Source organism: Ipomoea nil, unplaced genomic scaffold, assembly GCF_001879475.1.
Source record: "Ipomoea nil cultivar Tokyo-kokei standard unplaced genomic scaffold, Asagao_1.1 scaffold2216, whole genome shotgun sequence".
In the NCBI taxonomy this organism is placed as follows: Eukaryota; Viridiplantae; Streptophyta; class Magnoliopsida; order Solanales; family Convolvulaceae; genus Ipomoea; species Ipomoea nil.
Window position 1 is genome coordinate 479693 of NW_017618644.1, and position 24973 is coordinate 504665.

General features: G+C 34.4%; 2 protein-coding genes across 2 annotated transcripts; one reads left to right on the forward strand and one right to left on the reverse strand.

The window, feature by feature from the left end:
- Positions 1–2582: 2582 nt before the first annotated feature.
- On the forward strand, positions 2583–6289 carry LOC109150182 (fasciclin-like arabinogalactan protein 15). Its single transcript, XM_019298088.1, has 2 exons — positions 2583–4199; positions 5658–6289. Exons 1-2 carry the CDS (start codon positions 2885–2887, stop codon positions 5705–5707), a joined length of 1365 nt encoding a protein of 454 aa, XP_019153633.1. The 5' UTR covers positions 2583–2884; the 3' UTR covers positions 5708–6289.
- Positions 6290–15851: 9562 nt separating this feature from the next.
- LOC109150170 lies at positions 15852–16244 on the reverse strand. The gene has a single exon (XM_019298076.1). It carries the CDS (start codon positions 16242–16244, stop codon positions 15852–15854), a length of 393 nt encoding a protein of 130 aa, XP_019153621.1.
- Positions 16245–24973: the final 8729 nt, after the last annotated feature.

Sequence of the window (24973 nt, forward strand, 5' to 3'; positions counted from 1 at the left end):
CTTGAGCAGCAAATTATTGTGTGAACCATGAATATAGGGTATATTTTTAATATACAAAAAGTACATTATTTGATAGTATATATAAAATAATGTATTTTTAGTATTAAAATAATGTACCATCAAACAATGTATTTTTAGTATACAAATAATGTATTTTTAGTATATTAAAAATGTACATTTTATTTATGGTCCACACAATTGTGTGGACCATGGTCCATGTAATAATTTATTGTCCTCGGGCACTCGGGAGCGTCTAGGCGGCAATTGATCGGCGTCTAGACATCCGTATATATTTTATTTGTTAAAAAATTATTTAAAATTATTTAATTTTTTAAGACTTGATAATCATAAACTATTTAATTAATACTTTAATAGTTAATACTAAAATATTAAATATTAACTTAAAACATTTAAAATTTGAACAATATAAGGTTATTTCGCTCAAAACGATGCCTTTTTGAGTGAAATAACTCATTTTAAAAAGAAGAGGACAATAGCTAATTGGCTGACTAGGCGGCCTTCTCGGTATCTAGGAGGCATAGTCGGTACCTAGGAGGCCTAGTCGGTGCCTATGAAGTCTAGGCGCATTCTATCAAATACTGTTGATATTTTTCTTTACAATATCCAATGCATGCAAATGATGCATGTAATTGTACTTAGTACAAAAGGTATCAGTATTGATCAAACACCTTAAAAAAACATAAGACTATATCTTAAGTAAAATAATATTTATCAATTTTCTTTTTTTTTTTAAAACAAATAAAATTACCATTAAAATTACTCTTAATAAAAATCAGAAATCAAGTTCATGATATCTCTGAGAAACCATATCTATTACATAGGGATGATGACATAATAATAATAATAATAATAATAATAATAATAATAATAATAATAATAATAATAATAATAATAATACATTTTTGTATTTGGTATGTGAATTTTAATACATGTTTGTATTTAATAAATATATTGTTTCATAAACTAATTAGCATCAAATTAATTTTAATTAAATAGCATCAGTTCTTTATTTCATTTTTATTAAAAATTGATTATATATTTTATATATACATCCTAATTAACTATATAGTGTAAAAAAATGTAAATTTAGGCCACTTAAATTTTGTTACCTACCATTACATTTGGTACTCAGTAATTACATCAATATATCATTAATTTAGAATTATTAATTTATTTTTAATTCTACATCACAAAATTTATTATTATTATTATTTTTAATATAAGAGTATGAAATCAAGCTCAAAACCTCTTATATAAAGTCTACAAAAAATTAAAGTAAGAGTTTAAATGTTTAATCTCTTTGTGAAGATAAGAGTTTCTAAAAGTTAGAGGCTACGGTACATATACTCACAAAAGTACGTCAATCAACAACACTTGTTTTAACTTCTCAATAAATATATTTAATCGAATAATGTCAATATTTATTATGTAGTGTTTTTTTTTTGTTCCTCTAAACTAAACTTAAATGGATTCCATCTCCTTATATCATAATTAATCTTAGTGGCACCAATTTGTGAATTATTCTCGAATTCTACATGTAAAGCTCCCATGTACTAGCAAGTCTTAAGGTCATGAGAAATGACTCGTGACTTTGAGATTTGGAAGAGACATAACTGTAGGGATTATCACGGTTTAATTCGAATCGTGCACTGTTAGAATCGGACCAGAATAAAAAAAATATACAAATGGTTTTGATTCCGATTTCATAATATTTGGAATCGGAATTAGCCGTTCGGAATTAGATAGTTTCGATTCCAAATCAGAAAAAAAATTAATTATTATTTATTATTTGATTAAAGTTTAATTACTATTTTATTAAGTTTAAATTCTAAAATACCATTTTAAAGTTCAATGATAATAGTTTTTTTTAATATAGTTTATATTTCATATAACTATTTAAAAAACATTTTAGAATGAAAAATTTTCAAAAAAAAATTAATGGTTGAATTTGGACAATTTTAAAAATACAAAATATAATTTACAAACAAAAAAAAATAAAATAAAATAAAATAAAATTCGGTTCGAACTAGAACCGCCGGTTCCGAAATCGGATGTGAAACCTTTATACAAGGTTCTGTCCCGGTTTGGCCACTGAACCGTGGACATGATTATATAACGGAAGTGTTTGATAAATAACTGTTAGTTGATTGTGTTAATGGTTTGACTAGTTGATAACATTAGCTGATTGTAGAAAGATGTTTGTAAATTAGTTGTTAGCTGATAGCTGAAATGACTTTCTCAAAAAGCTAATCGAAAAAGCTGCTTTGAGAAACTTTTGTATTTTAGCGTTTTGAAGCAATAAGATGTTACAAAATACTAATTAATCCAAAACTTATATTGACGGTTTAACTTGATTAAACAGCTCATAGTGATCAAATAAGCCAAAATTGACAGATAATAACAAAAGTTAAACTTTAAATATTTTTTTTCTGTCAGACTTGATCCCTGATCATTCTTTTCAACTTTCACCTCTATGATCAATTGAGCTGCTCATGCCGCCAAACTTTATACTTCTCAAATTACTTGTGGTATATAAATATATTGTGTGGCACCGAAGTTTAGCTTGGAAGATATGAAAGCTAGAAGTGTTAGAAAAGCAGCATCCTTTTTAATCTTCAAGTAAACCACCCATCTCTTCTCATGACTTTTCACCCAAAAACAATAAAATAGAAAAAGACTTCTTCCCCTTTTTCATTAATGTTCCACCAAACACTCAAATCCTCTCATACAACCAAATTGCCACACATACAGCTCTTCTTCCCCATTATCCCACACCATATTAAAGAGAGAAAGAGAGAGAGAGAGATAGAGAGTAGTGTGGTGTTGTGCAAATCTGCAATCAATTAATCTACAGCGAGCGGCCATGGATGCTCAGATCTTTGGCCTGAGCAAGCTGTTGTGTTTTAGTGTGTTTTTGTTGGTGTTTGGGTTAGTGGGTGGCGCAGCATTGCACGAAAACCCATCAAGAAATCTCAGCTCCGGCGCTCAGATCAATTCCAACTCGGTGTTGGTGGCCCTTCTGGATTCGCACTACACGGAGCTGTCGGAGCTGGTGGAGAAGGCGCTTCTTCTCCAGACTCTTGAGGAAGCTGTTTCCCGGCACAATATCACCATTTTTGCGCCCAGGAATGAGGCTTTGGAGCGGGATTTGGACCCGGAGTTCAAGCGCTTCTTGCTTCAGCCTGGGAATCTCAGGTCCCTGCAGAATCTCCTTCTCTTCCACATGATTCCCACTCGCATTGAGTCCAAACACTGGCCGGAAAACTCGCGGCGGGGCGGCCGGAATCATATAACTCTGTGCCGCGACGCCGGAGGGGAGAATCTCGTTGTGTCGGAGAGGGAGGTGAGCGGCGCGAAGGTTGTTTCCCTCGACGACGTCGTTCGCCCCGACGGCATCATCCACGGGATCGAGCGCGTGTTGATCCCCAAGTCGGTGCAGCAAGATTTCAACACGCGGCGGAGCTTGCGGTCCATCTCCGCCGTCCTCCCCACCGGCGCCCCTGAGGTGGACCCCAGGACTCACCGTCTCAAGAAACCCGCCGGCCCGGTCCCCGCCGGCGCCCCTCCCGTTCTCCCCATCTACGACGCCATGGCCCCCGGCCCATCTCTAGCTCCCGCGCCCGCCCCGGGCCCCGGCGGCCACCACCACCACTTCGACGGCGAAAGCCAAGTCAAGGACTTCATCCAAACCCTCCTGCATTACGGCGGCTACAACGAACTCGCCGACATCCTCGTAAACTTAACATCCTTAGCTTCCGAAATGGGGCGACTCGTCTCCGAAGGCTATGTCCTCACCGTTTTAGCTCCCAACGATGAAGCCATGGCGAAACTCACCACCGATCAACTCAGCGAGCCCGGCGCGCCGGAGCAAATAATCTACTACCACCTCATCCCGGAGTACCAAACGGAGGAAAGCATGTACAATGCCGTCCGAAGGTTCGGAAAAATCAGATACGACACGCTAAGATTGCCCCACAAGGTTGTCGCCGAGGAGGCCGACGGGTCGGTCAAGTTCGGGCACGGCGAAGGGTCGGCGTATTTGTTCGACCCGGATATCTACACCGACGGGAGGATATCCGTACAGGGAATCGACGGCGTTCTGTTCCCGCCGGAGCCCAGTAATCCCGCGGCTCCTAAAGCTTCCCCTCTTGCTAAGGTTGTCTCAAAGCCAAGAAGAGGTATATCATCTTTTAACCAACTATTCTAGTTTTCTGCAAATTTTATCCCAGCTTCATATATATCCATCAAAATCTTGTTTTTTCTTTGAATTGTTATCATTATTTGCAATAGATTGTTGGAACCTTAAACATAAACATAAACTTTGAGCAACCAGCTTGGTTGGTGTGAGTCGCCGAGCACTTAAATGGAAAAATCAATCTGGTCAGTACTTCGCCCCTTAATTGGGCCGACCTGGTGAGAATTGGGATTAGTTTGAGTATGGTACGGGGTTAAAGGTGCTTCCTACAGTCAGTTAAGGCCTGGTCAGGACATATCGTGATTTAACAAAAAAAAAGCATAAACTTTGAGCACCATATAATCTAAATTATATATGTGGTTATGGCATTAGGCCATGTAGATGCCACTTGCAGCCTTTAGTTCTTTCTCATGGTGAATTCTAGCACTTAGGAGCAACCAAGTTAAAGTGTCAAGCTTTCGCACATGGATGAATAATAATAAGTCCTATTCGGTCACATCATGAAGATAGTTACACCTTAGCTTGTTGTGTGAATTTGCTAAGTTGTCCTAAAGCAAATTAGGTAGCTTAGCGTGTTGTTCTCACAAGTTTTTCTAATCCAATAGGTTACTTAGTTTTAAGATAAGAAAATGATGGATTGACTAGGTCACGGCAGACAATAGTAGGTAAAGAAGGTATTTTTATGACGATGGTATAAAGAAACTAGATTACCATATCCTAAAATTGTTGTCTTGGTGGGAATTGAAGTTAACAAATGGATTATAAGGGGGGGGGGGGGGGGGGGGGGTGGCGGTGCTGGCGGGGTTGATGTGTGGACCTTCGGTGGTGAGCTAAGCTAAGAGCATTGAATAGGTTAAGTTTCCAGCACAGCCCAGCTGTTAGTCATAGTCGTGGCTTCTAATTATTCGGTTCACAGCCCAGCTGTTAGCCATAATCGTGAAGTGTATTCTAATCATTATTGGTTCCAAATTTCCATGTTCAATTGTTCAAGCCAGGCTGTATAGTATATTGACAAACACCTTTCATGTTCCACCTTTCTTATGCAAATCAGCTGTCATGATATGTTAGCTAGCCTGACCTGCCATGATTTATTGTACAAGTAATTTTCAGTTACATTGAAGTAAAAAATCCCGCCAAAAAATCTTTGAAGAGAACACCAGTTGTTAATTTCCCAATTAGCTTTTTCAGAAAAGAAATTATACCAAACAGCTATCAGCTAACTGCTAATTTACCAAACACTTTTCTACAACAGCTAATGTTATCAACTAGTTATACCCTCTAATTAACACAATTAGCTAACAGCTAACAGCCATTTACCAATATCTACCGCTTCTGTCTTGTGTTTCTTGTGAAGCAAGTTATCTCGTTTTTGACATTTTCTTACTTTCGGGTTACACCTCATCCATAACCTAACATGTTGGGTTCAATCCTCTGTTTCCAGGCAAGTTGATGGAAATGGCGTGTGGCATGCTGGGGTCGTTCTGCCATTGAAAACCTCGAGAACTGAAGAAACGATACAACAAGAAGCAAAACACGACGGACGACAGCAAACCATGAGTACGTAGTGCATGTTAGTTGGTGCTCAAAGACGCGGTGAAGCATAGTTTGGCGAGTTTACGAAAACAATAGGTTTACAGCAATCTATCTCCCTGAATAAAACCGTAGTGTTTAGGCCGAGGGTCGGTGGATGAAATGATGGAGGGAGGGAGGGAGGAATTGAAGCAATTTCCATGGAAGAAGCAGAGTTTGTAGATGGCAGAGATGAATGCTATATCTTGTTGTTACATACCTGGTAATAAAAACACTTGTAATTAAACACATCAATTTTTTCATTTGTATTTAAAACTTAAGTCTGTCTTGGCCGACACTTCACTGTATACACCAAAAAAAAAAAAAAAAAAAAAAACCTTTCTCTTCTCCTCATCACGGGTGGTGTATTTTTTTAGACTTTTTGTGAGTCCATTTAAGCTTCTCATAATATTCTTTTCATTTGTATCATTTTTGTTTGTTCTGTAGTGCCTGGAATGGAATGGAATTGTATACATATTATTTAATGTCTGGCAGTATTATAATTACGACAATGACCTGTGATCGAGCGGTATAACTATGACTCTCTTAAATGAGAGGTCACATGTTTGATATTACATTATAACACAGATAAATCAAGACAACGACGTCTTTGAAATTTTTTTATTAGTGACGAGGGAAATAGTTATTTATTTATTTTTGAGTGACAAAAGAAATTTACAATATTTGAGAGTGTGTATTGAATTTATTATATATATATATATATATATATATATATATATATAATTAAATAATAGTAAGATGGGTAGTAGGAAATTAGGAATGAGGTAATATGTAATTATTGGGGGTGGGGTCCATGCCATGCTGTCAAATAAAGAAGAGGTGGAAGGAGTAAAGTCAATGAACCCTACATGGCCCACCACAACACTCGCATGTGTGTTTTCCAACTAATAATAATTCATGTGAAGACAGCTCATTCCTCCTTTTCTCTGTGATGTGATGATCATTAAACAACAAAAGAGAGTGCAGACACATTATTCTTCAATTTATGCATCACTGCATAATAAATTAAACTAACTTAATTGGCATGTGTGAATAGTTTAAGGGAAAATGATACATAATTTTTTTTTTTTTTTTTTATCAAGTATCATAGTTTTAAAGATGGAAAAAAAAAAAGGTGAATAAAAGTTGTGCCTTCATTGTGATGAGTTATAGTTTTTGGTATAGTGGTAAGTGATTGATGTTAACAAGTGGTATCATAACCATGTCATGGGTTCGGGAGAACAACATTGTTTTCTTGCTTGTCCGATATTTTGTTGAAAAAATAGCATTAAAATGACATTTTAAGTGGCTATTTTGCGGTACAATTATCAGTGGAGTCCACTTCCGATTTGGGTCGGGTCAAAGTGGATTCGGGTTCTTCGTAGTGAGACGAAGAGATTTATATATTGGACGCTCAAAACAGATAATGGGTGAATGAGATATTGATTCTCAAAGTAGACCCATTGAGTTGGAAAAATGAAGGGAAAAGTGAGCTTTGTCCCACATTGGTTTGGAAAGAGGATTTGACCCCCTTTTATACAAGAGCTCTTTTGGAGCTTGTAGAATTGTGTAGCATAGAGGCTCTCTCGCACGCGCGGGGGGTAGGGGGGGGGGCTGCAAATCAAATTCCAACTAGAAATGAGATCGAAAAGGTTTGATTCAAGCCCGAGCTGGTGTGCGTTGACACCATGGTTCGGCCTTGGTCAAAAGGAGGCACGAGCCATGGTTCGACCTTGGCCGAAAGGAGCTAGTACGAGAGTTGTGCTTCTGTTCGGTTTCTGCAACCAGTCCAGTGTGAGATTAAATTCATCACTTGCGGAATTAATTTTTAATTAATTCCAACTTTAAATATGAATTTAACTCTATGATAATGGGGCTGGCTGTTTCAGATGTTACAAAGACTGATTTAATATCAGCTTTAATGCCATAATGATGCTATTGAATCCTTCATACCCTATATAAGAAGGGAGTAGGACAACAGAATTTTTGCAATGGAGTGAACAAGCACACAACACACGAAATTTTGTTTTCAAGCTTCAAAATCCTTCTGCTTCTACTCCTTTCTTTGCCTAAACTGTGTTCAAGGCTTTGCTCTAGTTCGCCGGGTTCGCTCGTTTGGATACTCAAACGTCGAACCGTAGCGCGTTTTATCCTGGGAAACCTAGGCCATAGCGCTCCTAGCACTTTTGGGAGGTGGCAAATAAGGTTTTAAAGAAAGAGTGGTCTCTTGACTCACGCTAAAAACCCTTACCCATACACGAGCCATCTTTCCTTCTTTCGGTTTTGGATTATGCTTCTAAGCAAAGATCCTCTCCTTTTGATATAGTTTGGTTGGAATTATAATCTGTGGATTATAAGTTCCATTTGGTTGATATGTATATATCTTTTTCGTAGATATTCATGCATATAACCATGGTGATCTGATATATATATATATATATATATATATATATATATATATATATATATATATATATATATATATATATATATATACATTCAGGTAAAAACACATCTTAAAATACAAACCTATGGACAATTTGACGCCGTTGGATAGTGGTATTGGATGGTCTTGATTTTTTCCTCCTACGCGCTGTGTGCATGTAAGTAGTGCTGTGCAAAACCCGTCCAACCCGTCCGACCCGCCCCACTGCTTGGCTATCGGAGTGGATACCCGTACTCGACTCTCCTTACCCGATCCGCCATTCAATACGGTGTCGGTTTAGAAGGTTCGGATGGGGTGTACATTTTTGCCAACCGACCCGTCCAACCACCCGAACTATCCTAGGGTTCCCTAAGGCCTTGTATAATACGGCGTCGTTCCATCAATGTATATATACATGCCTTCCACCACTTGGTCTTCATTTTCTCATCCGCGCAGCTGACCTAGGGTTTGAGATCTGAGATCGCATCTCTCATTCTCTCGACTCTCAACTCTCTGTCTCTCTCACTCTCTAAGTCTCTCACTCTCTCAGAGTCTCAAACTCTCACTCAGTCACTCTCTTAGACTCTCAACTCTCTCAGACTCTCAGTCTCTCAGAGTCTCAGTTCTCTCAAGAGTCAAGAACTCAAGACTCAGCACGCATCAGTCATCTCTGATTCTGTAAATCCGTAAGGTAAATCTCTAATCTCTTAATCTCTATTTCTCTAAGCTCTAATCTCTTACAGTCTTACTCTGTAATCTGTAATCTGTAATCTCTAAATCTCTAATCTCTTAATCTCTATTGTCTAATCTCAGGGTTCTCAGAATCGAAGCGTTGCAATCTCTAATCTCTAATCTCTTACTCTCTGTCTCTGAGAGTCTAAGTGGTGGAAGCCGTGGTGATTACTGGTGAACTGGTGATTAGAAGCCCTTGTTCTCCCGGGATTATTTGGGAGAAATCAAGTAAATCGTAAACCCTAGTTTTATAATTTATATATCTTCATTTACAATGAGTATGTGATGAATATTTGGTGATATATTCATATATTATGCTATTTGTTGGTGGAAGCCTTTTACAAACTGATTTCTAAGTGTTGATTTTGTGAAATCTGGATTTTATGCCATGCAAATTTGTAATCTAACAATCCGAGTTAAAGGCTAAAATGTGAAATCTCCAGTGTGGGAATTTCCATTTATTGGTGGAAGCCCTTAACTCAAATCCAGATAATGATGATCTGGACTGAGTTCCTGAATCTGGATTTGTTTGTATAATTGTATATGTTATTATGTCTATCAGTTTATGGATGTATGACCCTTAATTGGTAATTGTTAAATCTGGAAAAATAATGACACAAACTACTATGTCCATGTGTCTGATTCTGGATATCTTTGTATGTTTAATTGTTTATTATGTAATTTATGTGGTCTCAGTTCTCTCAGTTCTCTGTGACTATCTGAATATCTGATTTTGTTCAATATGTGGAAGTGTAATATGTAATACTTCTATGTATGATTGTATGGTGGAAGCTTTAATATGATTGTATGATTTGTAATCTCCCTAAAATGTGGATACTGATGCCCATCTTTATAGATGAAAAGCATCAGTGCAACTGGACACCCTCCAACCTCAACTGATGAGGAGCATGGAGTAGAAGCTCAAGGTACTGAGAGAAATCCTCAGATAAATCCTATGCCTTCTCCTCCTGTTGTTCCTACAAAGAAGAGGAAAGAGGTGGAGTCTAGATCTATAGTATGGGATCATTTTGAAAAGATCCGTGCTCCACCTGCTAAAGGTGAAACTGAGGGACCAGTAGTTGAGGGCAAATGCCTTTATTGTGCCAAAATTTATAAATGTGAAAGTAAAAAGCATGGCACTTCCTCTTTGAAAAACCATATGAAGGCCTGCCTAAAAAATCCTCATTGTAAGGACACAAGGCAGTCTCTTCTCACCTTTAATGCCTCTGGAACAGAAGCTTCTGAGGGGGTTTTGGGGACTTGGGTTTTCAACCAAGAGGCTATTAGGAGGGCATTGTGTGAGATGATCATTGTTGATGAACTTCCCTTTAGGATTGTTGAGGGAAATGGCTTTAGGAAATTCATTTTAGTTGCTTGTCCTAGGTTTCAAATCTCTTCTAGGTGGACCATTTCTAGAGACATTTATCAGATTTACCTAGATGAGAGAATAACCCTAAAAAAGTTGTTTAAGGTGAGCACCCAAAGGGTCAGCTTGACCACTGATACATGGACCTCTGTCCAAAGGATCAATTACATGTGCATTACTGCACATTTCATTGATGATCAGTGGAAGCTAAACAAAAAGATCATTTCCTTTGTCCCAATTTCTTCTCATAAGGGAGAGTACATAGCCAAAGACCTTGAGAGTTGTCTTCTTGATTGGGGGATTAAAAATGTCTTCACTGTTACTGTTGATAATGCCTCTTCAAATGACACAGCTTTGGGGTTTTTCAAGAACAAACTTCTGTCTTGGGGTGGGTCTTCTGTTAGGGTTCAATATATGCACATGAGGTGCATAGCCCATGTGTTGAACTTAGTGGTCCAGGATGGGTTGAGATATGCAGGTCCTTCTGTTAAGAAAGTTAGAGATGTTGTGAGATGGGTGAGGAGTTCTCCTGCCAGACTTAAGAAGTTTAGAGAGATTGCTGTGCTTAATGGGGTGGAAGCCAAATGTGCATTACAACTTGATGTTCCAACAAGATGGAACAGCACATACATGATGCTTAACACTGCCCTTCAATACCAGAGGGCCTTTGAAGCTTATGAGAATGATGCCTCATTGAATGCTGACTTATCTGATTCTATTCCAAATTTTATGGATTGGCTTTCTGTGCAAAGCTTAGTCCATTTCCTGAAAGGCTTCTATGAGATGACTGTGAGAATATCTGGTTCTCTCTATGTCACTTCAAATACTTTCTTTTCTGAGATTTCTGACTTAGGTTGCATGCTGGATGACATGGTTAACTCTGTTTCAACCTCTGAAAAGGTAAACACTAAACTGTTAACATTTTTCTGAATGTGTTTGTATGCATTTGTTAATTTTTTCTGTGTTATGTCTGTTTTATAGGAAATGGGGTCCCATATGAAACAAAAATTTGAAAAATATTGGGGAGATCCTGAAAAACTGAACTTCTTGATATTCTATGCCAATATTTTGGATCCTAGGGATAAGATTGAGTACATGCCTGCCCAATTTGCCCAGTTGTATGGTGATGAAAAAGGAAAATCATGCTTTGAAAAGGTTCAATCTTCTATGGTTCTGATGTTTAATGATTATACAGCCACCTACCATGTGCAGTCTGCATCCCCTACTGTGCAACTTACCCAATCTGAACCTGTCCATTCTCAAACTTCAGTTGGAAAACCTCAGGCTAGAATGAAAAGCCAGCTTAAAAAACAAAGAATGGAGACTGGTGGAAGCAGTAAAGAAACTGAACTCCAGATTTATCTAAGTGAAAAATTAGTGGAAGATGAAGAAAATGTGGACTTTGATGTCCTAAGATGGTGGAAGGTTAACAGTGATAGATTTCCTATACTCTCTAGAATGACAAGGGATGTGCTGGCTGTTCCCATTTCAACTGTTGCCTCTGAGAGTGCATTCAGTACTAGTGGTAGGGTATTAGATCCCTTTAGGAGTTCCTTAACTCCTAAAATTGTTGAACCCCTAGTATGTGCACAAGATTGGTTGAGGGCACCCAATCATCCAATCTCTGTTGAGGAAAACTTGGATGATGTTGAAAGACTAGAGAAGGGTACCTTTTCTAACTTTTTAGGTTTCAACTTTAGAAATTGTTAATTGTTACCTTTATTCTAAACTATTTTTTTGTTTATCCTTTTTGTGCAGAATTGTCCACTGGAGCTGCTGGTTCTTTACCAAGTGCTGTTGGAACACTCCCAACAATTGCTGTAATACTTTTATATAACATTGCTTTCTGACTTTCTGTTTAGTTTGATTGATAAATGTGTGGACTCTTTGAGGCAACTCAGGTAAGATTCCAGAACTGCTAATTGCTAAGTGGCTTGGTAACTTTTTTATAAATGTTGCTGCCCTTAGGCCTTAGCCCCTTACTCAGTTACATCTCTGGAATTCTGGTATATCACTTCCCTTCCTCTCATATTCTCCTTTCTGTTTAGTTATTATGGCTATGATGATGCTTCCACCATTTGTCTGAATTAAAAGGACTTTGGGTGTTTGGTATGTTGCTCTGAGACAAAACTCATGAAGCAATTTCCCCCCAACTCTAAAATGATATGAAAAAAAGCAATCTGAGCCTATCTTATTAATTATTATTAGTTCTCTACTTCTCTTTGTCTTTATTGGCTTTAAAGTTTAAATCGTTTAATGGTTTTATAATTGAGCAGGAAGATGAGGAATGGATGAATGCTGATTGCTAAAGGCTGATTGGTGAATGCTGAATGCTGACTGCTGAGTACTTTAGTAATTAGTATTTAGTACTTAGTAGTTTAGTGTTTTTGATTTTCTCATTTTGTGAACTTCATTTTTGCTTTTTGAACTGCAATATGTAATTATGTAATTATGTATGTAAATGCCTACATAACTTTGGTAATTTAGTTTAGGGTTATTACAATATTACTTATTAAGTTTCAACATTTTTAAAGTTTTTTTTTTTTTTTTTGGTATGTTTTATAATCCGACTACAAACCGAAATCCGAACCCCAACCCGACCCTATCCGAACAGGTGAAATCCAAGAGGATTTCCCTCTTAATTCGAACGGATTGGGGTAGTTTTCCCCAATCCGAAATCCGATCGGATGGACGGATTGGCCATCCGATCCGTCCGAACCCGACCGATGCTCAGGCCTACATGTAAGTATGATAATGTGTGCACGACCTTTGATGGATGGTTGTGATTTTTTCTCTTACGCGCTGTGTGCATGTAAGTATGTTAAAGTGTGCACGTGCTAATCCCAGAAATTGTTGGCAGTACGCCCTGTGTGCATGTAAGTATGTTAATGTGTGCACGAGCTCAAGTTTGTATTTTAAGGGGGGTTTGTATTTTAAGAGGGTTTGTATTTGAATGCAACCCTATATATATATATATATATATATATATATATATATATATATATATATATATATATATATATATATATATATACTCAAATAATATTTTATATACTTGTTTGTGTATATATAAATATTATTTAGCGATATAAAATCAATTTTGATTCATTATCACCAACATATTTATCTAGTAGATGAGAAGTTTCTCTTAAAACTTATTTTTAATGGTAGAGTTAGGCTTTACCTCCTTAAGAGTTCGGGGTCCAAAGACATAGTTCGACAGAGTCGAGAAATCGGGTTTCACTCAAACAATACCCTCCTACGGTCCTAACTCACCATCTTCATCCATGCTAATTATTGACTACAACCGACATGCATCCCAAATAATAAGAAAAATCTTTGGTGTCTTGGGAGTATATTTTAACAATATGGAATAAATAAATCTCTCTATTTGTAGAAAAAAATATTATAATTTGATTATCAAGTTTTAAAAAAATACAATTAGACCATATTATACTTTAAAATTGTATGGTTGAGGCAATGATCAAAAACCAACTATGGTTGCCTTCCTCCTTTTTTAATTAGACACTAGTATTTTCATCCGTGCGATGTACGAAATGAATTTGTTATAATATATTAAGAATATTTGGATCGATATACAATTATTTAAATTATAACATCAAATATTTCGTATTATATAGTGCAATTGAAGATATATATGGTTTGGATCGTTTATGCATGTCAATGTTACATTGCTTGAATTCGAGCAAGTAATTGCTCAAATTAATAGTTAATGTGTAGATGTACGCATGCGGTGCTGTAACTTTAGAGATGTTTATATATCAGTATTTAAGATTTTTATAAATTGGGGAAATGTGCTCGTTCTCTAGTAACTTAGTTATAGTAATCGATCAATTGCCATCCTAATTCATTTGTATAAAGGATATATTTTTGTCTAGATATATAGCAATTTTGTCATTTTGGAAAAAAAAAACATAATATCATCGATTGCATTGACACATTATTAAAAACCTCTTTGTAGACGAAATTGGTAGTCGTGACACAATCTTGTTCATCCTTGTCTAGAGCTAACACCTCCAGGCCATCAGGATTGGTGATTCGGGAGAAAGCCACGTACAATTGTCCGTGATTAAAGACCGTTTTTTTAACAATAACCCAACGTGAGTTAGTGTTTAACCTTGGCTTTTGTTGATAATCATGGCATATGCAAGCATCAACGAGAATTGTTTACCCTGGAACTTGAAAGCAATCTTGTATCAAAAGGAGTGAGAGACATTCGGGGGACAAGAACTTTGGTTCATTCATGTGTCCCATTAACTATTCTTGCTTCGACAATGTGATCTACCAATCTTGTGATGATGAGTCGCGTCCCGTTACAAAGACCAATAGAGTGGTCTATGTTCCGCAATAACATAACAGGTGCACCGATCTTTAATGTCAATCAATGATTATGAAGCCCCGACAATCTCAAACTATTTAAGAATTAATGAGTGTGTACTTTTGATAGATTTTCACTGTCTGATTCTGCCTTACACAAAGAGTCACAACTTAAATATATTCGTCCTTCTGCAGTATTCATGTCGCACATGTACTGATTAATTTGATCAACAACATCTAAAGTCGGCGAGAGGATCGCTCGGCCTTCTAGTTGCTATGGGATTGTGTCCATACTTCAACAAAAATTGTGCCGGAATATTGATATCAAATGAACCGTTGTTTACAACCCTTGCAGTCACATCTACGATGTCTGCAATCCATTTTGAAAACCAATCAACCGTCTGTCTATCTCACTCTGAAGCTAAAGTCCGTAGTTTCAAGTTCTTGGTGAGCCTTAATACCTTGCAATTTGTCCACATGTATGAAGAATTAATATTTGTTCCGACAAGTAGGGATGGCAACGAGGCGGGACGGGGACGGGGAGTATACTCCCCGCCCCCGTCCCCGAATACCCAACCCCGTCCCCATCCCCGGCGGGGAATTGAAAATAGTCCCCGTCCCCGCAGGGAATAAGGCGGAGACGGAGATTCCCCATCCCCATCAACTCTTAGTTAAAATTTTAAATTTTAAAAAGTTTTAATATATATATATATATATATATATATATATATATATATATATATATATATATATATATATTTATTTATTTATTTATTTATTTATTTATTTATTTATTTATCTATTTAATTATAAAAATTAATCGGGGGCGGGGCGGGGAGGGGTATCCCCATCCCCGTCCCCGTCCCCGACAGAGAATTATTTACCTTCCCCGTCCCTGTCCACGTTTCCCGAAAATTTTCCTTATCGCTGTTCCCGTCGGGGCGGGGATTGGGGATCCCCGTTGGGGACGGGGCACATTGCCATCCCTACCAACAACTACTGGTCTTGTTGCTTTCCGAATAACAAGTAGGATCTGTTTAAAATCGATGTCCAAAACTATTGTCTTTCCACCAAAAGTCTTTTCAGCACTACCCGGTATAGCGAACCTCAATAGATCACTCATGATTTTGTCAAAAGCCTCAAAATAGTGTTTGTGCGTCATCAGTGCTTCTTCCCATATTATCAATTTGCTCCTTATTATAAGCTCAGCAATATATTGCACGTGGGATGGAATCTTCGTTCAAGGAGAGTGGTATAGCAAATCTGGAATGCGTCGTCCTGTCTCCCGGCAAGAGCAAAGATGTTATTCCACTAGAAGCAACATTCAGAACAATATCACTGTGGCTCCTTATCTTTGACGATAACTTTCTCCACATGAACGTCTTACATGTTCTTCTGTAACCATACAAAAAGAACAATCCACCTCCATTGGAATGAATATTATTCATCATAGAGTCATAAACATTCTTTTGCTCGTCGGTCAATTGTGTTACCAATGTTTTATGCTTTGTCTTCATCGATTCCTTGTCATACGCCAACTCTTTAGCTATCAACATGGTTTTACTCAAACCTATGCTAGTTTCGTCTGGAATGGACATTTCTGAAAAGTCCTTCAGGTTCTTCCCCCACAAAGATAGCAACTTCTCCAACTCCACCAAAGCAAACCGTTTTTATTTGATTTCGATAACATCAACTCTTAAAAGGAAAAAAAAAAAAAAGAAAAAAAAAACAAATTAGTTTATTTATAAATAATGAAAAGTTAATAACAAAGTCGGATAAATAGATTGGAGTAAACTAAATATCATTGATTCAATATTGAATAGTGATGGAAAAATAGGAATATGAATATTAATATTGTTGTATTTTTAATATTAAATAAATTGCACAATATAATATTTGTTGTTATAATTTATATAATTGTATATCGATTTAAATATTCTCAAAATTCTAGTATTTTCACCCTTGCGTTGCACGAAATTGATTTGTTATAATATTTAAGAATATTTGAATCCATATACAATTATATAAATTATAATAACAAATATTATATTGTGCAATTGATGAAATGAGTTGGATCGATTATGTTTTTTGATGTTATCATTGCTTGAATTCAAGCAAATAATTGTCCAATTACCCATGTGATGCACTACGGATAAATTTTTTATTATATATTTAGATAATAAAATTAAAGATGAAATTATAAACAATTCTAATATTTGAGTATGTACATTTATTTGATTATAAGATTAGTGTGAAAGTATCGCTCAATTAATTGAATAATATATGACTCGTTTGTCTACAATTCTCTTAAAAAATCGATATGTAATTATATTATTACTAAAATAAATAGGAGAAACAAGGATAAATAATTTAATTGTAATTATTATAAAAATAAATCCAACGATTCATGTTTAGCTTAATTACCATAATAATTATTAGTCAATAATTATACTAATATTTGTGCAATTATACTTTTATACCTTAAGTATATTCCTTTTCACCATATCGCCTTTACTTTTTTTCCTTCTCCTCTGAATGGATTAATTGTAATTATTATATAAAAAAAATTCAACGACCCATGTTTAATTGTAATTATACTAATATCCTTGTAATTATTAGCTTAATTAACATAATAATTATTAATTAAGTATACTAATATTTGTGCAATTATACTTTTACACCTTCATATTATATATATATATATATATATATATATATATATATATATATATATATATATATAATAATTATTATAATTAGGACAAATTATGTTTTTGATCATCCTTGAACTGTGTTATAATGGCTGATTCAGTTTTGAATTCTTCCCATACGTACTTTTCACACTTCAATTGTTACCTTCTAGCTCTTTTCATCCATAACTAGATGGAAACGTTAAAACTTAACAAATATTTTTTTATAAACCTATAGTGGTATTTTTGGTCCTTGAATTCTTCCTATACTCATTTTTACCATTCAATTATTACTTTGGCAGTTTTTTTCACCCAGTCATACGTACTTTCAGCTATGCTGCTCGACCACAAAGTCTTTGACTTGAATGAGGGATTTTAGAGAATAAGAATGTCATTGCAAAATTTTATGTTAGGTTTTAACAATCCCCTCAAGTCTGGGTGAAAATAGCCACTAAGAGCATCTCCAACCCATTCATCTCCAAAACACCAAATTTTTCCAGCAAATGTCACATCAGAAGGAATATTCTCACACCAAATTTTATTCATCTCCAACCCATTTACACCAAAACACTAAAACACCAAACTAAAACACTAAAATAATTTTCTTTTTCAATTACTAGATCGAATTTAGTTAGTTTAATATAATTTAGTTCGAACTTAATTAGTTTAATATAAAATATAATTTGTAATGTAAATAATAATTTTTATTAACATTAATTTTTTATAACATTAATTATTATAAAATCGAATTTAACAATATTTTTTAAAATCTAATTTATTCTACAATAATAATAGAACATACAATATCTAATACGTTTAATTATCAGAATTATTAAATCGTACCCACAAATGCTCAATCAATGCATTACGGAGGAAGTGAGAGTGGACTAGGAAATTATTAATTTTATTATATTTATTCAAAATTGTGTTGTATTTTCTAATATTATAATAGAACATACAATATCTAATACGTTTAATTATCAGAATTATTAAATCGTACCCACAAATGCTCAATCAATGCATTACGGAGGAAGTGAGAGTGGACTAGGAAATTATTAATTTTATTATATTTGTTCAATATTGTGTTGTATTTTCTAATATTATTATTATGTCGTATGTATTTTAATTTTTATTATGATCTAGCCATGTTTGATGTATGTCGTACGTATTTTAACTTTTATTATGTTATAGTTATGTTTAATATATTTGAAATTTTAATTAATATATATTCAATATTAGTGTGCATTCAAAAAAAATATTCAATATTAGTGTTGTTTCGATCGTTTCAATGAGATCTTTAAAATGGTATAATTTTTATTTAATAATACAAAGTTTAAATATAAGTATTTAACAAAATAAAAAATTACATATAAAACAATTGAAGGATATACTTGGCAAAGGGGACATTTTGCATTATAGCGCGGATGAACAGTGCAACGCCAAATATAGCGCGCTGTTCATTAACGCCATTTCTTTTGGCGTTATAGCGCGATGGCAACGCACATTGGAGGATGAAATTTGAGGGAATGGTGTTTTGGGGATGGAATTTGCCCTCCCGTTGGAGATGCTCTAAGAGAACAATTGAAGGACAAAAGTAAACATTGCTATGGGAGGAATTCAAGGACTAAAAATGTCATTTTCCATAAATTTTATAAAACTTAACAATTCCATCCACTTATGGGTGAAAAAGAAAACACCAAGAAAACATTTGAAAGGTGAAAAGTGAGTATGAGAAGAATTCAATGTTATTATCTAAATTTGTCATGGCCTATTGGGGTTTGTGGAATAGCAGAAATGATAATGTGTGGAAGCTAAGGTTGTTGCTTTTGATCTAAATTGCACACTGCAAAGGGCTCTTATTTTGTTGGAAAACTGGAAGGCTGTTAATGAGCCACCTAATAACATGAATATTTCGCAGCCTGCTGTTGATCATTGGACTAAGCCAGCTTGTGGAAGGATAAAACTGAACATAGACGTTGCAATCAATCAAGGCAGTAATGTTATGGGGCTTGGTTGGGTGCTGCGAGATGATGAAGGAAGGCTCCTCGTCGCCAGGAATATGTGCAAACCATGGAATTTATGCGGTTAAAGAGGTTGAGGTTTTCAGTTTACGAGAAGCTCTTAGTTGGTTAATAAGGGACATAGGTCTAGGCCGTGTGGATGTTGAAATGGATTCCTAAATTGTCTTTCATGCCATTAGTAATTCTTCCTTTAATTCTGCTTTTGGTTTTTTATTTGATGATGTGAAAGATTTAGCATCCACGATGGGGGATGTTGAATTTCAGTTTATGAAGCGATCTGCGAATTGCGCCGCCCCTTCAGTTGCTAGGGAGGCTATTTCTGAGTTAGGTTGCGGGAAATGGTTTGATTCTCCCCCATCTTTTCTTGTAAACATTCTTGCTATGAATTTAATGAATTAATCTTTCGTTCTAAAAAAAAAAAAAAAAAAAAGAAAGACAGAAGTTAGTTTACTCTCAAAAATACTGTCACTCCTAACTTTTTTCACAAACTAATTTTGTTTTTACTTCATTGGCTAAATTGTATTTTTGCAACAAGTAGAGGGATGACCCTTCTTTCGATATTTTGTGTGATGAAATTGTATTTTTCTTCCCTTTATATGGTTGACAAAACAAGTGGTCCAGCACTCCAGCCTCATCAAGTATATAAGGGTATAATATTGTAAAATTTACTAAAAAAAATGATTAGTCTATTATCTAAACTATAAATGTTGTATTCATGATCTATCCCAAGGTAAAAACTAAAATTGTTTTATTTGGGATATGGTTCAATTAGTAGACTAATCCAAAATAAGTTAATAGCTTTGTTTTGCTAGCAACCGTAGAGTGTAAAGATCCTCCACAACACCCTCCCCCTCTATCTCTCCAAAACCCTCCCAAAAAGAAAGGTATGGAATGACTTTGATAGAGCAACCTTAATATTTCTAATTTTTAGTGGGTTTTATTAGAGCCAGGTAGGAGTGAGAGTGAAGAGAGAAGAGGAAAATGCTAGCGGCCGTAGAGTGAAAAAATCTTCCTCCCCCGGCCCCTCGGGCCGGATTTTAGACTGTGCAAGCTAGGCTACCGCACAGGGCCCCCAAATTTTAGAAGGTTCAATATTTAATTTTTACCTAGCTAGTTTAGAAATAAAAACTAAAAGTTTTCAATTGAATTTGAAGGCTCCATGGTAGGAACATGTGTTAATTGTATTTTAATTTCAATTTGGAGGTTAGAGGTTCAAAACTTAAGTGCTGCTCCAACTTTGAACATCTCCCTTTTTTTTAATCCTTTTGCATTGCGAGTTGCGCACACTATCATTATTATTATTATTGTTGTTGTTGTTGTTATAATTGTAATTTATTCCATAATATGTTTTTTGTTTTGTTTTTTTTTTTTTTTTTTAAATCCTTTTGCATTGCGAGTTTGAGCACACTATTATTATTATTATTATTATTATTATTATTATTATTATTATTATTATTATTATTATTATTGTAATTTATTCTATAATATGTTTTTTGTTTTTTTTTTCTTTACGCACAGCAACATTTTACCACCTTATTATTAGAAAAAATACCGTATTAATCTTAAAGATTGTGATTTTAGTAGGACCTCATTTATTTACCAGAACGGTGCCATAAAAATATAAAAACCGACCCTGCCCCCACCCTCCCACCCACCCACCCACCCACCAAAAAAGAAGGTATGAAATGACTTTGTTAGAGCAAGCTTAATAGTTCTAATTTTTAGTGGGTTTTTATAGAGCCAGGTAGGAGTGAGGGTAAACTAGTGAAGAGAGAAGAGGAAAATATGAAGAAAAAGAATTGACAAGAAACTAAAAAAAAATGGAAAAAGCATATTTTACGCGCCTAGAATGGCGCATGCACAACACGCGCAATTGCTGGGCGCAACAGTGTGCACACGCACCCAACTGGAGGGCAGCTTCCTTTCTTTTTCTCCTGCAGTGAACAAAAATTGGTATTTGCAAGAGTAAAAATTGCCCCAAAACCCCCTCCCTATTTGTTAAAAATCCAACCCTAGTTCTTTCTTCCATAAAAACCTCCAAAAATTCACAAATGTGGATGCTCTTACAATCATTATTGTATGGACCATTAAGTACATCTATATCTATATTCTATATATATATAAAAGTAAAATCCTCCTAACAAATTTTTTCCCCAAAACTTTTGTAGTAAAACTTATTTGGTAAGTAATTGTCAAATGGAAACTAAATAAAATCTATTAATTGGTAATATTGTATATGGTATTATATTCTATAATATAATATAATTGATAATATTATTGTTCAAATATAAAATAAAATTAAAATTATAACAACAACAGCAACAACAACAACAACAACAACAACAATAATAATAATAATAATAATAATAATAATAATAATAATAATAATAATAATCCAAACAAAACTATATACAAAATAAAATTAAAATTTAAAAAAATAATAATAATTAGAAGACAAAGGTGGCTCCCCTTAGTAAATGATGTGGGATCATTTTGATCCCACATTGAAAATGTTTGGAAAGAGGAGCTCTTGATCTCCTCTATATAAGAGGAGCAATGATTGCTCTTCTTACAACCATACAATTGCTTGCCCATCAATGTGGGCAAGTATTGAGAAGTCCAAAGGCTTTTTATAGTACTACTACTATTGACCCGACAAATTATGCTGTGGAACTATGTCCACCTTGCAAGGTAGACATGGTTCAAAAATAGTTCATAATTATGAATATAATAATCAATATATAGTTCAAAAATTATGAACATATAGTTCTATAATTATGAACATAGTGTTGTGAAAATAATTATGAACACATAGTTATCTAATTATTAATATAGAGATTCAATAATTGTGAATATGAAGTTTAAAAATTATGAATATATATCTTTATAATTATGAACATATAATTCAATAACTATGAACATAGAGTTCTGTAATTATGAATATAGAGTTCAATAATTATGAATATGAAGTTCAAAGATTATGAATATATAGCTTTATAATAATGAACTTATAGTGCAGTATTTATGAACATAGAACTGTGTCCACCTTGCAAGGTGGACACGGTTCCACAACCTATTAAAACCCAACGTGTCAAATGTCTCTTATTTAAAAAAACTTATCTTAATGGATTCTTAATTATTTTTTTATTATTTTTTTTTAATTTTAGGGGGTTTGGGAAAGATTAACCAAAAATGTCTATGAGTTGTTTTAGTTTTTAGCAGTTTCGAGCAAATTGTTAAGTTATTAAATAATATTTTTGGTGTTTTGATAAAATATAAAATGTTAAACAGACGAATTTCTTAAAATTTTTACGAATTTGCCAGATAATCAAATTATAATAACAACAACAACAACAACAACAACAATAATAATAATCCAAACAAAACTATATACAAAATAAAATTAAAATTAAAAACAAAAAACAAAGGGGAGTCACGGGCTCCCTATGTAAATGATTTTGAGATAATTTTTATCTCACATTGAAAATGTTTGAAAAGAGAGAGCTCCTCTATATAAGAGGAGCAATGATCCCCTTACAAACATAATTTCTTGCCCATCAATGTGGGCAAGTATTGAGATGTCAAAAGGTTCTCATTTAAGAAGCCTCAACTCTGTCTTCTTATTTTAGTTTTTATTTATTTATTTATTTATTATTTATTTATTTATTATTAATGGGGGTTGTGAAAGATTAACACAAAATGTATGTGTTGTATTAATTTTTAGCCATTTGGAGCAAATTACTGAGTTAAAATGACGAATTGGTTAAAATTTTGGAAAATTTATCAACAATCAAATAAATAATAATAATAATAATAATAATAATAATAATAATAATAATAATAATAATAATAATAATAATAATAATAATAATATATAATATAATAATAATAAAAGTAATCCAAAAAAAAAATGATATACAAAATAAAATTAAAACTAAAATAAATAAGAAGAAGAGACAAGGGTGCCACGGACTCCCCTTTGTAAATGATGTTGGATCATTTGATCCCACATTGAAAATGTTTAGAAAAGGAGCTCTTGAACTCCTATATATAAGAGGAGCAATGCTCCTTTTACAAACATAATTGCTTGCCCATCAATGTGGGCAAATATTGAGAGGTCCAAAGATTTTTTTTTTTTTGTACTATTGACCCGATAAATTATGTTGTGGAATTGTGTTCACCTTGCAAGGTAGACACGATTCCAAAATTGTTCATAATTATGAATATATAGTTCAACAATTATGAACATATAGTTCTATAATTATGAACATAGTGTTGTGGGCATAATTATGAATATATAGTTATTTAATTATGAATATAGAGATTCAAAACTTATTTGGTAAGTAAATGTCAAATGGAAATTAAATAAAATCTATTAATTGGTAATATTATATATGGTATTATATTCTATAATATAATATAATTGATAATATTATTGTTCAAGTATAATAAAAATTTGGAATAAGGGTCAAATAGGCCACTGAACTGCACACCAAAATGCAATTAGGCCATCAAACTCAAAAACAATGCAATTGGGTGCAATTAGGCCATCGAACTCAAAAACAATGCAATTGGGTCCCTGAACTACACAAAATCATGCAATTAGGTCTAAAATGACTTGTTAACTAAAACTGCAGGAGACGAATCGTCTCCGGCAGTCTTTCGTCTCCATGGCCGGAGACGAAAGCTTCGTCTCCGGCCATGGAGACGAAGAGCTTCGTCTCCCTGGCCTAGGAGACGAAGCTTCGTCTCCCTGGCCATGGAGACGAAGAGACCTTCGTCTCCATGGCTAGGGAGACGAAGCTCTTCGTCTCCATGGCCGGAGACGAAGAGCTTCGTCTCCAGCCTTGGAGACGAAGCTGCCGGAGACGAATCGTCTCCGGCAGTTCTAGTTTTTTTTTTTTTTTTTTATAAATTAATTATTTTATTTTAAATTATATTTAAAATTTATTTTTAAAATTGATAACCGCCACGTCAGCACAATTTCAGGTCAACAGGTCATTTTAGACCTAATTGCATGAGTTTGTGTAGTTTAGGGACCCAATTGCATTATTTTTGAGTTCGATGGCCTAATTGCACTTTATTGTTCAAGTATAAAATAAAATTAAAATAACAATAATAACAACAACAACAACAACAACAACAACAACAACAACAACAACAACAACAATAATAATAATAATAATAATAATAATAATAATCCAAACAAAACTATATACAAAATAAAATTAAAATTAAAATAAAAAAAATAAAAATAAAAAAAAAAAAAAAAAAAAGACAAAAGTGGCTCCCTTTAGTAAATGATGTGGGATCATTTTGATCCCATATTGAAAATGTTTGGAAAGAGGAGCTCTTGATCTCCTCTATATAACCATACAATTGCTTGCCAATCAATGTGGGCAAGTATTGAGAAGTCCAAAGGCTTTTTATAGTACTATTGACCTGCCAAATTATGCTGTGGAACTGTGTCCACCTTGCAAGGTAGACGTGGTTCAAAAATAGTTCATAACTATGAATATAATAATCAATATATAGTTCAAAAATTATGAACATATAGTTCTATAATTATGAACAGAGTGTTGTAAGCATAATTATGAACACATAGTTATCTAATTA

What these genes read in the sequence shown, in the direction of transcription:
- LOC109150170 (XM_019298076.1), bottom strand. Translation starts at nt 16,244, where the DNA reads ATGTCCATTCCAGACGAAACTAGCATAGGTTTGAGTAAAACCATGTTG.
- LOC109150182 (XM_019298088.1), top strand. Translation starts at nt 2,885, where the DNA reads ATGGATGCTCAGATCTTTGGCCTGAGCAAGCTGTTGTGTTTTAGTGTG. An exon ending in TGTCTCAAAGCCAAGAAGAG is followed by an intron (nt 4,200 to 5,657) that starts GTATATCATCTT and finishes CTCTGTTTCCAG; the next exon opens with GCAAGTTGATGGAAATGGCG.